Consider the following 19300-nt stretch of genomic DNA (forward strand, 5'->3'; position numbering starts at 1 on the left):
ACGAAAAAAGAATAACCACCACTAATACTACTGGCAAAAATCAAAGTTAATTATAAAAACATAAATACAAATATTAGTTGCATTTATTTCAAGCTTTTTCGTAATTTTTTTTTTCTTTGACACAAAGACAAAAGAACTACTTTTGCCAAACAACACAGTAGGTATGCTTGTTGTTCTTAGTAGAACGTTTTGCATGCTAATTTTGCCCTAATTATTCAATAATTAATGAATAATAGTTCGAATATTAAAAAACGCCTAAGTTTAGGCTGGAATAAAATTGACAGAAACTTTTAATTGAAAGTCCAATAATCTCATGTTAAAAGTGTCTGATTTTATTTCTTACCAGTTTCTTATACCCTTTGGAAGGGACTCAACATAGACAGGACATCTTGTCTTTCACAGGAAAACTTGACGTACCTGTATGCTGCTAGTTTTAGCAATTATCTTCTTGTTTTTATGTTATTAAAGGGTTGAAACTCTTCTCAAAGCTTTAATATGACATTTTCGGCTTGGACTTGATTCCAGCTAGAAACTGATTGACCAAGACACAATTTTTTTTTTTTTTACAGCAAAATATAGTACCTGCCCCTCCAATCCAGGTTGGAGCTGATCTATTTCAGGAGATTGAAGAATTTTGTTCCTTGGGATCTTCATTGAATCTGATGGGAGCCTTGAGTATGAAACTTTCACGCCTATTGCATATGCAGGAAGTGCTTTTAATAAGCATAGGAATGTCTGGAAGAATGCGGCGTACTCTATAGGCCTGAGTTTACGGATCTTTAGTAGTAGTGTTCGATCTGTACTGACATATGGATGTGAATCTTTGGTGTTAACTAAGCAGCTCAAAACAAATCCAGGGGTTTGAGAACAATTGCCTCGGTGCATCCTCGGAATTTATTGGACAGAAAAAATTGCAAACGCTCTCATCCTTGAAAAACAAAACAGCAGCTCATGACCGTAAAATCGCATATGTTCGATTGCGATACTAGGGTGCTGAGGCCCTCCCGGTATCACAAGGTGTAGATGGCAAAAAGCTACAGTAGGAGGATGTCTAGGGAAGGATGTTTCAGCACTCGAGAGGTCATAGTGAGAAGAAGTACCTTCGTCACTTTATGCACCAGTCTGTGTCGGAAAACCTAAGTCTAAGTAAGTAAATAAGCGTTTTGGAATTTTTTTTTTTGCTGAGAATTCCTAGTGAAGGTGACCAATGAGTGAAGTTACTGCGATTTGCTCTAATTGCTTCGGTTCTGGCAGGGATCAGATTTGAAACTATCACTAAACAGGTGAAGCATATACTTAGGCAAAAAACTGATGTAGTTGCTAAGTCAGTTTCTGAATTTTTAACCAACTACTCTGGTTCTTACTTCGTAAGATAGAATTGGCTGCATTTCAGCTAAAATGACCCAGCAAGGTTAAAATGAAAAAAAAGTATAATAAATGAACTGAAATTTCGCCTTCACGGTAGATACAGAAGCAGATAAAAAAAACTTTTGGTCAACCAGCCGCAATTTTTTTTTTCGAGACACTTTAAATCAACTGATTCATAATATTTGGGTTGCTGATGCCCTACCAGATGTTATACTGGTAGATGTTGTATTGGTAGGATGAAGCAGTAGAAAAGCTGACAGAGATATTTTTGATTAAGGTTCACAGAAACATGTGATTTGGCATCAAGCTTAAAACTGAAGCCCTAAAATATAGACGCGGATCCCAAATATCATTTATCATGAAGCATGAACTTTTTTATATTTAGAGTGTGTTTTTTTCTCTTTTTATGACAAACATTTAATCAAACTCGTTGAACGTACCAAGGGATGAGGGGGATGATCACTCCATAATTGGCACAACTCCCTTTGATTTTGAAAACTAATTTTTTGTATCTTCATTAAAAGAAAAAATCAAGATAGACTGTTGCCCTCCTGTATGTTTACAAGAGTTGGTTCCACTGTCCATGGTTTCCACTACTTATCCAGTTTTTTCCCCTTTTATTGGAGTGATTACTATCATTCTTAATGTTTTGATGTAATTCAAGTGATAAGGGTAATTGAATGAATCTTTATATTCCATTGCAGTGGGATGCACCAAGGGTAGTGGAAATAAATCCTACTGTTTGAATTGGTTACGAGGTGGCTGACACAGTAGTATATGTCTGGAAAAATTTGAAGAAATTGGAAATTTAGAAAATTTATCAAAAATTATTATCGATTATTTCATCAATAATAAAAAAAAGGATAAAAAATTATAATCCTAGTTACAATAATAATTTATAGGATGAAAGAATTTCGCAGTTTAGTTTTTATTTTTTCATCCAATTTTCCCAACGACTTTGATCAGTACGTCGGCTTTTTTTGTCAAAAACCACCAGCGACCTAAATAGTCTCGAGGAATGAAGTAGGGCAGACTCACTAAATTCATAGATCTATCAACATACATTTTTTTATCCATTTTACTATTTTTAACTCAGAAATCCTTTTAGCAGGAGTTTTTAGTAGTTACACACAAAAAAATCTGTTCGTTAAAATTGATGCCATGTCTTAGTAAACACACTCCTTTTGTTCACCACGTTTATTTTATTGCACCGGGAACTTACTCTTTGATATAGACAGGTTTAACATGGAAAACAATTGTTCCTCTTCTTCTTTGCTGTCATTTTTAGTACTCAAGTGGCCCAACTATCGTGTCCTATGAAGAAAGTGTACCCTAAAGAACCAGGAAGGTAAGTTTTGGCTCTCTGTACAAGCTCACCTAAAAATTTCTAGCTCTATGGAATTATCTATGGGAAATTTTGTAACGCCTCTAATATAAGAGTTTTGTAATCCACAAGCAACAAATAATTTAATAAATAAAAATAACCAAAACAAAAATTTAAGATCTGAAGATACTTTAATCTTAGAATATTACACCAAAAAAAGAAAGATGAATCATACTATTCGCCTGAATTAAACCTACTCGAACTTCGATTTTAGCTTATTTTTCATTAAAATAGGCAATAGTGAAAAGACAGCAAGTAAACAAAGTACTAGAATCGAATTAAAAGATAAAGCATCTCTTGAAGAAGTTAACTGATGCAAAGTAGTACCCGCACTGATTGCCACAAACGAGGGAGGAGCTACACCTATAAAGAAAACATTTTGTGAGTGACACGCCTACACTGCCTTTTTCCTTATTAAGATTCTGAAAAAGATGTTTTTTCGCTATTTAAAGCACACAAAAAACGCAGAAAAACCATCTGACCATATGTACATACTCAAAACGCTCATTTCATCTACGAGAGGTTTCGAGAAACATATTAAGAAGCCCTTATGGGTATATAGCTTTTACTAGTTTCAGAGGTATGAATTAGGAACAGTTTACATAAAAAAAAGTACGTAGACCTTGAACCTATGTGAATTTTTGAGTGGAAAACCTGCAATCATAAATTATACATATTGTAAATCAAGAGATTTTTTTAACACTTTTATTTAAAAATTCACAGACGAATAAAAAAACACCGACAGATCCCTCCCGGGAGAAGTTGTCTAAAATACATGCCTTTTTGGTTGAAATTCTCCTCCGCTCTAAGAAACTCTCGAGCTGATCACAATGATCACTAAAATTAGATTGATGGTCAATAAAGTAAACAATACAATTTAAAGATAGGATCCACCTTTTTCAATTGTTTTTTATAATTTCTTTGCAGCTATAAAGCTTCAATAGCCATTTCGAGGAAAATGAAAACCAAAACGAGCAGAGATAAAGTTTTAATAATTAAACTTAAAGCAAACTAAAATTAAAAAGAACTACCATATCAGAAATAAAGATAAAAAATACTGCTATAGATGAATCCCAAAATGAAGAAAAGTTAAATCAATAATCAGATCAAACTTAGAACCAAAACGAGCAGAGATAAAGTTTTAATAATTAAACTTAAAGCAAACTAAAACTAAAAAGAACTACCATATCAGAAATAAAGACAAAAAATACTGCTATAGATGAATCCCAAAATGAAGAAAAGTTAAATCAATAATCAGATCAAACTTAGAAGGTGTGGAAATTATGACTAGGGAGAGTGGGCCTACTATCCCCTAAACCTTCTAAGGGCCAGAGAAATATTTACGACTTACTGGAAACGATTTGTATTTCGAGCAGCGTTTTTTATTCGTCAAAACATTGACAAAATAAAAACCCAGGACTAACCTAAGTTTAAAAATAAGAGCTATTTTACCCCCCCCCCCCCCCTCTCTCTCTCTCTCTCTCAAGCTCTCCCAACGCGTTTAGTTTCATTTCTGTTTTATTGAAAACAATAGGTATTTTTAACAGTGTTCAAAATCTACAAAAAAAACACCATAATAATCCAAATTACTCGACAGAAATAATGACAGGACACTAATAACTCAATATAGAATTAAGTTAATTCAGGAAAATCACGGCATTTTTTATTAGTGAATGTTACAAACATAAAAAAATAAATGTATAAAATACTTTTTACTATATATATATATATATATATATATATATATATATATATATATATATATATATATATATTTATATATATATATATATATTGTATTAATGTATATTGTATATAATATATATTGTTTAATTACAATATATATATATTATATATATATATATATATATATATATATATATATATATATATATATATATATATATATATATATATATATATATATTGTACTTTAAATTTGGGCTAGATTTTAATATTCAGTGAAGATTTTCGATCAGCTAGATTACGGATAAAGCTCCTACCTATTACGAAAAAAAACAACCCTTTATCGAGTGAACGAATTACTATAGATTTGAAGTCCCCTTGCCCCCCCTCAACACTCCGTGAAATTTTAACTCTACCACACCCCCTCCTGCCGTTCTAAGGTATCACACATATGCTATTATGATTGCCAGGGTGCATATACTGTCTTTTGTATTTACCTTGCTACTTAACCTCTGAATAGACTATAGACCTGATATGGGCTTACAGTATAAAATCGTTTAGGCGAATTGAGAAAAAAACATTTTATTTCCCCCACTCCCCATGTTCCCTCCTCTGGTTAAATTTGCATTTCATTTGGCCCCCTAACAGTTACACTCCTTGAAAGTTTAACTTAACATCCCAAGCCATTCCTGAGATACTGTAAATATTCTGAACCTGCACCATATAGTATTTAGATTTATCTCCCTACTGAAACTTAATTGATTCTAAATCTTACAGAGGCTTATAGTGCAAAAACGCTTAGGCGGATCGCAGACGCGACAATTTAACCCTACTTCCTTCAGTACGAACCTAAAAGTCCCCTTACTTTCCTACCCCCCCCCCCATATACACATACGAACTGCAATTTTTAATACATTCTCTGAAGTTGCTCTGGAAATAATGAACATATGCGATTTTTTCAGCCTAGGTATGAATATTATATTTGTTTATTTACCCCTTTTTCCCCCTGAAAGTCAAGATTCGAGGTAAATATGAAACTTAAACACCCCTAAGTTTCAACTTGATCTCCTTGAATATTCCTGAGACACTATGGATACCCAGTTTCCTTAACCTAGGTTGATACTGCGTACGAAGCTGCCATAAAAAAAAAGAAAAAAAAAAGCTTTTTCGTCCCTTTATCAGGTTCCATATTTTTCAGCATGAATATATTGTTCATTCTGTTTTCTAGTCTAAACAGATATCCCCGTAGCCCAACGACTCACGACTATAAATTTCAAACTGGTCAATGACAAAAAAAAAGTTTTTTGCTCCGTTTCCACTACCCCTAAAACCCCCTCTCCTTTGGCAATAACAAGTGAGATCTTCTTAACCTAGAGATCAACACAAGAAACTTTTAAGCTAATCCCACACTCAATACGAAACAAGCCTCTCTTTTTTCATTAAGAAATATATATGTCAACACTTTGCAATGCGCATTACTTACGGCCCTTGCCCCAGGGGCAGTGAGTCATATCAATGCCGAAGGCAAGTTTATAGGATCGTTTTACTATTTTGGACAAAATGGCTATCTCTAGGTTTTGCCTGTCATTAAAATAACGCGATCCATTTGCAACGTACGTTAAATTTTAATTGAAACTATGTTTTACCGTCTCTATCAAAAGGTCTATAAAAAAAAAAACCTTGAAAGCGACTGGATTTGATCTAAGCTCTCCAATATTTTCTCATAGCTCTACATAGCGGGTTCAATAGTGAGGAACTTAGTCCTCACTATTGATGACTTAGTCCTCACTATGTTTTAGGATGCTTCAAATAAAATGTCAGAAAACATCCTCGATTATCAAAACTAGGTTACTTCTATAGAACTCACCTAAAAACGTTCCAAAAAAGAAGGGCCATAGATCAACTCCAAGAAGAGGTGCACACAAGTTTATAAACCAGTTGGGCAAGATTGGTGTTATTCGCAGAAATATAATATAGTTCAGCATGTGATCACGATTCTTTTGGACCTAAAACCAAAAATTAGAAGTGTCAATCATAAATTCATCAGTTTTAATAATAAAAATACCAGAAAAGTCATAGAAATAAAAATAATGAACGATCAAAAGCCGAACTGACAGTCTATAGCTAAAATTTATTGTAGTTGTATATTTATTTATTTTTTTCTTCTTTCCACTTTTGTTTTGAAATTTCTATCGTTTCTTGATTTTTTTTTCTTTTTTTATCTCTTTTTTCTTCTTAACTTACTTTTATTAGAGTTTTTAGATTTTGTTTAACTATTCTTTTTCGTTTCCATTGAGGATGTCTTTTTTTAGTATACAACCGAAATACTCACAAGAAGTTCTCTTGTTGTAATATTTAGGAAGTCTCTGAAAATCACTAACCTAAAGCCTTATTTCTTAGCTTTATTATGTTTTGGAGTTTGAAAATGAAACGAATTTCGACAACAGTCATCACAGGCATGCTGTTAAGGCAAAAGAGAGGTGCTCCAGGTTCGACTTTGTCCAGAATCCCATAACTATTTCAAGTACAGTCACGAATTCTAATCATTTTCCTCTTTTTGAGTACATTTACTCCACCCTGCTCACTGACAAAAATAAAAGTTTCGTAAATGATTGAGCAGTTACTGAAGCGTTAGAAGCGAAGAAACGTTAGCAAAACAAAAAAAAAACGACAAAAGGAAAAAATTTGGCAGCATTGTGGAAAACATGAACCTTGTATGCCGAGAAAACTCTTTACATCTAGACCCCCCATTTCATTCAAAAATGTCACCCCCCCCCCAACCTTTGGGAAAACTTAGGTAGTCACTTTTGAGTGAGTAGATAAAAGGAGTTGAAATCAAACATCTACACAAATATGTATGTTGGTCATCTAATGTCATATAACGGTCATTTAACGTAACCAAACGCTCAAGCTAATTAGTGCCATCTACAGGCATATAATGCTTATCAGTTACTTTATGATGAATAACGAACCGCAACTCAATGCTATGGTTAGTGTCATGAAACATTGACAATAAATATTCCTTTGAATAGGCGTTTTCTTTTTTTTTAAATTGTTGATTAAGCACCTCAAGTACTATTTGATCCCATTAAAAAGTATCTTATGCTGTAATGGCAAGCGTACCTAATGCCATCTAGTCATCCATGCTCTGCATAAATTTCTATAATGTCCCTTTTAAAATTGGTAGTCAAGTCAATGTCAGTCATCTAACAGTCAAGGCCATGCAAAATTACATGAACTTTCCTTTTTAATGTTGGTGGTCCCGGTTTTGCTAGTTTAGGCACTTCCAGATAGGCTCTGACGATGAAATTTGGCAGGCGTATCAGGACCAGACCAGATTAAATTAGAAATAGTCGTTTCCCCGATTCGACCATCTGGGTGGGGGGGGGAGTGGGGAGACGGTTAATTCAGAAAAATTAGAGAAAATTAGGTATTTTTAACTTACGAATGGGAAATCGGATCCTAATGAAAATTGATATGTAGAAAGGTTTTATGTCTCAGATGCTCCATTTTCAATTGGGATGTGATCCGGGGACACAGAGGGTTGGAGGGGGGAAACAGTTATCTTGGAAACTGGAAATCTTGGAAAACGCTTAGAGAGGAGAGATCGGGATGAAACTTGGTGGGAAGAATAAGCACAAGTTCTAGTTATATTGGAACGGTTCCGCTCTCTTTGGGGGAGTTCGGGGGGGTGTTAGTTCGGAAAAACTCCCCCCATTGGGGGGAGTTGGCGGGGGAAACCGGAAATTTTGGAAAACGCTTAGAGTGGAGAGATCGGGATAAAACTTGGTGGGCAGAATAAGCAAATGTCATAGATAGGTGATTGACATAACCGGAACGGATCCGCTCTCTTTGGGGGAGTTGGGGGGAGGGTTAATTCTGAAAAATTAGAAACCATTTGGTATTTTAACTTACGAAGGAGTGATCAGATCTTAACGAAATTTCATATTTAGAACGACCTCGTAACTCAGATCTCTTATTTTAAATCCCGACCGGCATAAGCCTCTGATTTTCCTTTTGAATCAATCTATTGATTCTTAGAATTTTGCTAGACATGATGCCATGTGAGCTCTTGGCTCTTCCGGCCTCGTCACAAGTGCCATATGAGCTCTTATTTAATTTAGAAAGTACAGGTTTTCCAACCATAATTCTCACCATCTCCATTTTCTACTTATCCAATACACGTATAACGTTAGTCAATGAAGATCATCATTCATAATTCCTGAGTTTTATCAAGCACGATTTCAGGGTTTAAGCCTTCTGAACCTGGATTTTCGGACCCGTTCTGGCTACACGAAGATACAAAAATAGATACAAACGAATTAAAATACATACGGTTGCAGCCCAGCTCTTAACTCTTTCTCCAGCGTATTTGAATAACACTCGGCGTCCAATTAAAGCAGACAGGAAAAAGCACAGAGAGGCACCAATGGCTGAACAGGTGCAAACCATGAAAAGAGCCAATGGGAAGGGAAACAGAAATCCAGACAAAATGGATAGAAATATTGATCCAGGTATAGCGAATGACTGCAAGCTATCACATGTTGATAAGGAAAATAAAAAACAAGCATATTAACACTGAAAATCATCAAAAAGCTAAACAAAACACGCTAAAAAAGGATCTATAGAAGACATATAATACTTCAACCGCACACAAAAAAATTAAAGTGACAAAGAGTGTGCTTTTCTAGCTATGGTAATAGAGAATACAATTTCTGAGAGGGGGGGGGATATCAGCCATCTTTCCTCCTTGCCAATATGGTTAAGCCCAATTTAGTACATACTTATAGGCAGGGCCAGATAAAGGGCAATTGGAACGACTAGGCTCCGTGTTACCATCAAAATGAGCAAGAAAATTTGATATTTAAAGCAAATTGTCTTTGATGATAAGAAATTAATTATGAATTATTCAATCAGTTAAAATATATTTATTTTAAGTTTGAACTGCTGTATGAGATTTATAAATGTATTCATAAAGATACAATTTATAATATAGAAAACTGATACCCGTAAAAATTTCATGTCAAATTTATTGGATTTAATCGCCATAGTTCTATTTTAGAGGCAGTTTGCACTCCACACGTGAACTACTATGTAGGTATATTTTATTTAAATATATAGAGAGGGCCCCGGACTATTCGATCCAGGCCTACTGATAAGACTGCCGCTCCATAGGAATTTTGACAAGATACTGATCCTAAGCTCGGGATACTGGGAAAAGTATCTAAAATCCTAATTCAAGGTGGTTTCCTCTTGCTGCAGTTAGCATAAGGCCTTAAAATAAGATTTAAACTCAATATTACTCTTCGGGCCCATCATGCCATTTCCCCACAAAAAAAAAAAATCGAGTTTGTCAAAGTAATGAGAAATACTCTTGGGTAATCAGATGTTGCTAATGTTAATAATAATAATCTAATAAAAAAAAAGGCGCAAGCATCTTATAGTTGTCAGCGAAACGACAAACTAGAAAACATATGAAGTACAAGAAAACATTCAGCCGAGTAGATTGGTGCGTGAGATTTAGGATTCTTTGTCTGAGAGGGCGAGTGTTCGAATCCTAGTGTACCCAATTATTTGGTTTGGGACGAGAGTGAGCGGCAAAACTGTAAGCTCAGCCAGAGTTGACCCAGCTCTAAATGGGTACCTAGAGTTATCTGGGGAAGGTAAACAGTAAGGGTGTGCGAAAGCAAAGGATGGTTGTCCCCCAACCCCCCATTGTACTTCCTGGCTGAAGGGCCAAGAAATGGAGATCAACACCGCCGGTACGGACTGTAAAGTCTAATGCCGTATCCTTTACCTTTTTTTTACCTTTTACAAGAAAACTATTTAGTTCTTTCTTTAATGAATCCACATCTTGGCTATTTACTATTGCTGAGGGCAGACTGTTTCATTTTCTGGTTGAGTTTCTCGGTTTGAGAAGGTCCATCCTCTTGTGTCCTTGAAGCACGCACCTTGCAGTTTCAGCTGAACGCCCCGTAGACATGATGCAGTGAGCTGTTGAGCGTCAGTGGGTATAATGACATCATGAAAGTTCCTTTGCATATCGTGTAAGCTCCAATTATTTCTCTACGGTAAAAGTAGCAAGTTAAAGTTGATAGTTGGAGCTTCCGGTGTCGTTCTTCATAAGGGAGGTGAGATAAAGTTGGGTAAAACAAAGATGTAACATCCTGCGTTCTATCCGTCGGTCAGAATCTAATGTTATGGACCAGTTTTTCTTTTTGTTAATTTTGATTAATTAAAAATACCTGATGGAGAATCTTAAGCTACTGTAGACGTATAACATTATCCCACCGGAAGGTTGTAAGTAGCCATAGTCTTTGAAACCCTGGGGACAGTGAACCTAGAAAGTTAAGAGTAAATCAACGGCTTTGACACATATTCCCCCCCCCAAAAAAAAAAAATTTGGAAGACCATATACAGAATGAAATTCAAAATATTTTGTGAAGGTTTTCAAAATGTAGATTTTAGAGGTTTTCAGAATAGAAAAATGAAAAAAAAAAATAGTCTCAGCAATTTTTTCCAATAAGATGATTTAGCCTACTTGGCGTCAGAATCCTCGTAGAAGAAGTTATATGCGCTTTTAAGCATATTTTTTTTATATATATTACTTAAAAAAGCTTTCAAAATTATTTTTAAAACTCCCCAAGTATTTCCTCATATTTGCAATTTTATACACCAACTTGAACATATTCCATAGAATATGCAAACGTGACTGAAGAGCACTCAAAATGAGTCTCATCCCACAACGGGAGGACATCTACGCAGCGGCCCACTTGAGGGAGGCTTGGAGGATACTCATTGAAGCTTGGCGTACTTCTGGAGGCACTGGAGGAACTAGGGTCTCATAAACATAATGAACAACAAACAGAAAATCCTTCTAACAATGTTAAAAGAGCAAAATAATGAACTGAAGCGTTAGAAACATTCTATATTAACAGTGATTTCGCCAACCCTTTAAATTATGAAGCTCTTTCTTTTTATTTCTAAACGAAGAAAAATATGGGAAATTATTAAGTTAAGGTCATCGCTCTGGATTTGGAAGAGCCTTTTGCAATATTTCCGGGGAAATCCCTGAAAATTAGTAAATGTTAGGCATTGTGGCAGAACAATTACAATAATAATTTGTACACTATGGGACCGAATTACTTGGATCAGAGATTATTATTCGTGTAATAAGAATGTTCTTAATGAGAAAATTGCTTGTCTAGATACGTCACGACTTTTGTAAAAAAAAAAAAAGGATTTAATGGTTTTTGGAATAACATTTTCATATCAACGAAGTCATAAATTCCTAGACATCCAATACCATTGTGGGTTTAGCTACCAACAACAATGACAACCATTAACATCCCATTGGAAATTAAGGAAACATTCCCTAAACAATTCATTCTTTCGTAATTTTAGAAATCGTTTGCACAAGAACAGTAGTGATGCCTCTCTGCTTTTAAAGGCAGCCCTACCACTTTGAATTCCAGTCCCGACACTTTTTAAAAACTTCTTCAAGATGCAGATGCATGTTACGTAAAAGGGACTGCTTTCTAAGAGATGCAGGTGTTAATGACATAATAGAGACTGCTTATATCGCAGTCAAAGAATGACTTGTGCAAAGAAAAATGCAATACTGCACAATTCCACTTTATGGCTTTATTAATGAAATGAAAATTATTTCATTTCAAAATTAAATGAAATACTAATTAACGAACATTATCCAATTTTCATATCTGTCAGTTGGATTTACAGTGCACCGCAACAGATTTAGATTCAATATTTTGTACAAAATATCCTATGCGATAATTAGCGTTTGACTAGTCATTGTAAAGACCTTGACCATTCACTCTAGTGTCAAACCAGAACTAGACAATCCACTGTAATTTGCTGATTCTATTAACTGTAAATGTTAAGTTCTTTCGTGGTTCAAAGTAGCATCGAGCAACTTTCTATCCTGCCTGGTTTAAATAAGCATTTGTTAGGCACGTCGAAAACGATTTTTGATTTTTCGTTTTCGCTCTGCTTCTATTCAAATCGATATTTTTCCAGTTCCGTTCAAATGTTCGCATTAATAATTATTTGGCGGAAATAATTGAACACAAGTTATAGATTTATCTTATGTTTTTTGACCAGAAAACTGAGGCCATTCTCTTGGACAATTTAAAATCTTCATCTAAATCAGATAAATGCATCACGAAAAAAAATCAATTTGTAAAATCTGGAGGGAGGGGGGGGGGATAATCAGGAGAGTGAATCAACAATCTAGAATTTTCTAGATAAACATTATGGGTGGCCGGTGTTTATCCCCCCCCCCATGGAAAAGACCCCCCGTGGAAATTATGGCTTTCCAAATTGAATTTTATCTGAGTTTTTTTTTTCCGTAGATGGAAGAAGTTTTGGTAGTTTTGTATTATGTGCCACTCACTCAAGTCTACGCTGTGTGTAAAACGAGAACAAACCGTTTTTTTTTTGGTTAGTTTCGTTGTTACTTTATAAACAAATATGGGCTATAGATTTGCATATAAGGGGGGGGGGTGTGTAAAGTATAGCAGGTCTGCATGCAAAATGTGTTAGGCACAATTATTCTGCATATTATGAAGCAAGAATTGTTTTCTGACTTCTAACAGTCCAAATACTTTACCCCTCCCCTCCCCTTATGTTCAAACATACAGCCCAAATTATATATTTCCCATATATTTTGTCACTTATCTTTGTCTTGTTGCACTAAGCTGAAAAAAAACTAACAGAAACCGGTTTGTTCTCGAGTTTTACATGGTGTAAACTTGAGTGGCGCACAATACACAAGAACGAAAATATCCCCCCCCCTACGGAAATTGGAAAAACACAACTCAAATAAAATTCTCGAATTTGGAAAGCCTCATTTTCCAAGGAGGGAGGGGGGGTAAACTCCTAGAAACCTCTATGAGAACTGACTTGCAAAAACGTTATTATCTTTGATAAGGTAGAAAAATAATTCAGGACAAAGATGTTTGAGAACTAATTTGCAATATGAGTTTCCTATTGGGAATTTGGGACAAAATAAAACCCTGTGCTGCATTTTACTTTACTCCCTTTTTTCTTCTCCTGCCTATAAATACGCTTAGTATATTGATAATATGGGGAACTCGAAATCGTCTGAAAAAAAAATCCAATATTAGTTCCAAAACAAATCTTTTTTTTTTTGTGAGATCAACCAGCAATACTTCAAACAACACTGGATTGTTTTGGAATAAATTCGCTGCATTTTATTTGCCACTTTTTTTCATTTTGAGGGCCAGATTTAAAAAACATTTTTGCCAAAAGACCATAATGCTTCGATTCATGTGCATCATCTCTTTTTTAGCCTATATTCTAAATAAAAACCTCGTCCTACCTATTTATTTTAATCAATAGAAAAGAGCATGCATACTTTAAGAGAATTGGAAGGTAGATCCAAAGTTCAAAAAATCAAAATTTAAGCTGTTTTCCTCACTCAGCTGGCTGGGGCTGCACAACCTAGTTATAAGTAATTTGAGCTATAGCACGACAGTTTCTGAACATTTCTTTTTCTTAAACCAAAAATTTTTTATTGTTTAAAATTCAAAATGAAAGCAAGACAGTCAAGACATTACAAGTTAAACGGGCGTGAAATATGTCACGACCCTTCCCTCGCCTTCTTATTTCTTGTTAGTGCTGCAAATTGTTTTACGCAAAAACGATTTTTTTTTTATTAGGCTACAGAGATAAGATATAACTGAACCGTACTCTTTATTTTGCCATTCAGACAGAATGCCCTCAAACAAAAAAAAAGGATATTTTGCATTAAAAATGGCTGGCTTAAAAAAGATGGCTAATATTGCATCTTTTGACATAACATTAGTTTTTGCAAAAAAGGATACAATATGTATGTCACAAAGACAGCTCCTAGAACTTGGTAGTTGTACTTTTCCTTGTAATTACTAAGAACTTTCCCTAAATTTTTGGCATCATCTATGTCTCGAGGTAATTTCACATATCGTTGTTCAGATCTGAAAAAAAAAGGCACAATTATAAACATGTTAATGTAACACAACTTATTATATATCTATCTATATATATAAAAATAAGTCGTCTGTGGGTTATGTCTGTCGAGTGACGTCATGTCATCATATCATCATGAAGTTAGTTGTCATGTTTGTTATGACGATGACGTCATTAAAGGTATTTAAGAAAATCGTTCAAAGACAAATTTTTAATTGTAAGAAGATCGTGGACGGAAAAATGTTTAATTGTAAAATAACTGAAGAACCTACAATGGCAACAGCCGAGGAAGCTGCTCAAAGAGTCTATGCCAAAAAACTTGCAGCTGATAGAGAAAGTAAGAAAAGAAAGCGTGCCGAGGAATCACAAGAACAGCAAGAAAACAGGCTTGCGGCTGATAGAGAAAGTAAGAGCAGAAAGCGTGCCGAGGAATCACAATATATATCTATATCTATAAAAATAAGTTGTTTGTCTGTCTGTCGACTGACGTCATGTTTGTGTCGACTGACGTCATGTTTGTCGACTGACGTCATTATAAGGATTGAGCTGTATGTCGTCATGAAGTTGTTTGTCGTCTGACGTCATGTTTGTCGACTAACGAAACTACAGACCGGGACACCGGGACACAAATGACGTGTTATGTCTGTTATAACGTAATAGAGGCAACAATCTTGACAGGGCCTTTTGAGGGTGAGGCTTTTCTTATTCCACGCATTCTCATGATTCCAATGGATCTGCCTTTTCAATCTAAAAGATTGCAATTCCCAATTTGATTAGCATATTTAGTTTTCAGTCCAGAACCACTAAAGCTATTACGTAAATATCAAAAATATTTATGTTGTCTGAGCAATAATTTTTAGTTTTTATTTCAAAATAGAAAATTACCTGACAATTTTAGAATTATATCTATCTATATATATAAAAATAAGTTGTCTGTCTGTCGATCAGGTGACGTCATGTTTCTGTGTCGACTGGCGTCATGAAGTTAGTTGTCGTCATTTTTGCTATGACGGTGACGTCATTAAAGATATTTAAGACATATATGTTCACGTAGAAATCTATTAATGTTTAAGTTTAAAATGACTGATGAACTTACAATGGCAAAAGCCGATGAAGATGCTCAAAGAGTCTATGCCAAAAAACTTGCTGCTGATAGAGAAAGTCAGAAAAGAAAGCGTGCCGAGGAATCAAAAGAACAGCAAGGAAACAGGCTTGAGGCTAAAGAACGCAAAACCGCGCAGATAGATGAAGATCCACCTGGACAGCGAGAGTCAAAACATATCAAAACTGAAAATGATAGCGATGATGATTGGGTTTGGGATCTTGACTTGGATAAGGTCATCAATGCCTACCAGATTTTAGTTAAAAAAACAAAGGTTCCGGGATATGTATTTCATAGTGAAGCTGAAAAATAAAGAAGAAAAAGAAAACTGAAAAAAACTAAAAAATACTAAAAAGAAAAAACACTCAAAGAGAAATTACAGACCGGGACACAAATGACGACCGGGACAGAGGGAATATAAATAACGACCGGGACACTCAAGGAGAAATTACAGACTGGGATACCGGGACACAAATGACGACCTGGACACAGGCAATATAAATGACGACCAGGACACAGGTATTTAAGAATATCGTTCAAAGACAAATTTTTAATTGTAAGAAGACCGTTGAAAGAGAAATTTCTAATTGTAAAATGACTGAAGAACCTACAATGGCAACACCCGAGGAAGCTGCTCAAAACGAATGTATTCACGCCGAAGTAGCTGAGTTGGTAAAGCGTTATGTTTCAGGTTCTAGGTCCGAGAGGCTCCAGGTTTGAACCTTGGCTTTAGCATTAATACAAAAGAAGAAAAAAACTAAAAAAGGTAAAAACTACAAAAAAACTAAAAAGAAAATATATATATATATATTTATATATATCATCTTTTCCACAAAAATAATAATTTAGTGCTTCTGCTTAAAAACAGCAATCGAATTGATGCCTCCTGATACGCAACTATCAACAAAGTGGCAATCGTTGTGGTCGGTGATCAGTTCTTACCTCGAGATAATATTCTTTATAGGCGAAACAATCAGTTGACAAGAATTGCTTAAACTAATAGATGCTACGATGCCCTACAATATCCTGACGAATATAAATGACGCCCGGGACACTCAAATAGAAATCACAGACTGGGACACCGGGACACAAATGACGACGGGGACACAGGGAATATAAATGACGACCCGGACACAGGGACACAACTACAACGGGGACGCCGGGGGGCACAGGGGGATATAAAAATGACGACGGCAACAAAGGAAATGGTCGATTAGCAATCACCATCAACAAAGCTCAAGGGCAATCAATAGAATCATGAGGTATAGATCTGAATACGGATTGTTTTCCCATGGACCATTATGCGTTGCATGTTCAAGAGTCGGTAAACCTGACAATTTATTTATATGCACAGACGATGGGACAGCAAAGAATGTTGTATATTCGCAAGTTTTACGTAGTTAAAATATATATATGTATATATATATATATATATATATATATATATATATATATATATATATATATATATATATATATATATATATATCCGATGAAGATGCTCAAAGAGTCTATGCCAAAAAACTTGCTGCTGATAGAGAAAGTCAGAAAACAAAGCGTGCCGAGGAATCAAAAGAACAGCAAGGAAACAGGCTTGAGGCTAAAGAACGCAAAACCGCGCAGTTAGATGAAGATCCACCTGGACAGCGAGAGTCAAAACATATCAAAACTGAAAATGATAGCGATGATGATTGGGTTTGGGATCTTGACTTGGATAAGGTCATCAATGCCTACCAGATTATAGTTAAAAAAACAAAGGTTCGGCGATATGTATTTCATAGTGAAGCTGAAAAATAAAGAAGAAAAAGAAAACTGAAAAAAAAAAAAATGTAAAAAACTAAAAAATACTAAAAAGAAAAAACACTCAAAGAGAAATTACAAACCGGGACACAAATGACGACCGGGACAGAGGGAATATAAATAACGACCGGGACACTCAAGGAGAAATTACAGACTGGAATACCGGGACACAAATGACGACCGGGACACAGGCAATATAAATGACGACCAGGACACAGGTATTTAAGAATATCGTTCAAAGACAAATTTTTAATTGTAAGAAGACCGTTGAAAGAGAAATTTCTAATTGTAAAATGACTGAAGAACCTACAATGGCAACACCCGAGGAAGCTGCTCAAAACGAATGTATTCACGCCGAAGTAGCTGAGTTGGTAAAGCGTTATGTTTCAGGTTATAGGTCCGAGAGGCTCCAGGTTTGAACCTTGGCTTTATATATATATATATATATATATATATATATATATATATATATATATATATATATATATATATATATATATATATATATATATATATATATATATATATATATATATATATATATATATATATATATATATATATATCTTCTATATATATAAAAATAAGTTGTCTGTCTGTCTGTGGATGGATCAGGTGACGTCAAAACTGAAAAAACTAAAAAAAGGCAAAAACTACAAAAAAAACTAAAAACTAATAAAAAAAATAAAAAAGCTAAAAAACTAAAAAAACTAAAAAAAGGCAAAAACTACAAAAAAAACTAAAAACTAATAAAAAAGCTAAAAAACTAAAAAAACTAAAAAAAAGGCAAAAACTACAAAAAAAACTAAAAACTAATAAAAAAACTAAAAAAGCTAAAAAACTAAAAAAACTAAAAAAACTAAAAAAAGGTAAAAAACTAAAAAAACTAAAAACTAAAAAAAACTAAAAAAAAAGGAAAAAACTGAAAAATAAGCTAAAATAAAGGTAAAAACCAATAAAAAACTAAAAAAAAAACTGAAAAAACTAAAAAAAGGCAAAAACTACAAAAAAAAAACTAAAAACTAATAAAAAAAGTAAAAAAGCTAAAAAACTAAAAAAACTAAAAAAACTAAAAAAAGGTAAAAAACTAAAAAAAATAAAAAATAAAAAAAAACTAAAAAAAAGGAAAAAACTGAAAAATAAGCTAAAATAAAGGTAAAAACCAATAAAAAACTAAAAAGAAAAAAAGGAAAAAACTAAAAAAAATTTTCATCTAAAAAACTAAAAAAAACTAAAAAAGGTAAAAACTAAAAGAACTAAAAAAGAAAAAAATAAATGACGAAACTCAAAGAGAAAGCGACCAGGACAAAAGGAATGTTCGACTAGCAATCAACAAAGCACCGGGACACAGGGAGTATAAATGACGACCAGGACATAAGTAAAAAAAAAAACCATCTATATATATAAAAATAAGTTGTCTGTGGATCTGTGGATCGTGGATCAGGTGACGTCACCTGAAAAAACTGGATCAGGTGACGTCAAAACTGAAAAAACTAAAAAAAGGCAAAAACTACAAAAAAAACTAAAAACTAATAAAAAAAATAAAAAAGCTAAAAAACTAAAAAAACTAAAAAAAGGCAAAAACTACAAAAAAAACTAAAAACTAATAAAAAAGCTAAAAAACTAAAAAAACTAAAAAAAAGGCAAAAACTACAAAAAAAAACTAAAAACTAATAAAAAAAATAAAAAAGCTAAAAAACTAAAAAAACTAAAAAAAATAAAAAAAGGTAAAAAACTAAAAAAACTAAAAACTAAAAAAAACTAAAAAAAAGGAAAAAACTGAAAAATAAGCTAAAATAAAGGTAAAAACCAATAAAAAACTAAAAAAAAAACTGAAAAAACTAAAAAAAGGCAAAAACTACAAAAAAACTAAAAACTAATAAAAAAAAGTAAGAAAGCTAAAAAAACTAAAAAAAATAAAAAAAATAAAAAAACTAAAAAAAGACCAGGACATAAGTAAAAAAAAAAAATTA

General features: G+C 33.9%; 1 protein-coding gene across 1 annotated transcript in view; it reads right to left on the bottom strand.

Annotated features, from left to right (window-relative positions):
- Window positions 1–2808: 2808 nt before the first annotated feature.
- Window positions 2809–19300, bottom strand: part of LOC136041669 (transmembrane protein 41B-like) — a 63838-nt gene continuing 47346 nt past the window's right edge. Inside the window, exons 3-6 of the mRNA XM_065726386.1 lie at window positions 14305–14433; window positions 8774–8972; window positions 6306–6444; window positions 2809–3115 (exon numbers count right to left, since the gene is read on the bottom strand). Coding sequence (XP_065582458.1) covers window positions 2946–3115; window positions 6306–6444; window positions 8774–8972; window positions 14305–14433 — 637 coding nt within the window. The 3' untranslated portion in view covers window positions 2809–2945. The remainder of the gene's footprint in view (window positions 3116–6305; window positions 6445–8773; window positions 8973–14304; window positions 14434–19300) is intronic.

The sequence above is a fragment of the Artemia franciscana genome, unplaced genomic scaffold (assembly GCF_032884065.1).
Source record: "Artemia franciscana unplaced genomic scaffold, ASM3288406v1 PGA_scaffold_32, whole genome shotgun sequence".
NCBI classification, from domain to species: Eukaryota; Metazoa; Arthropoda; class Branchiopoda; order Anostraca; family Artemiidae; genus Artemia; species Artemia franciscana.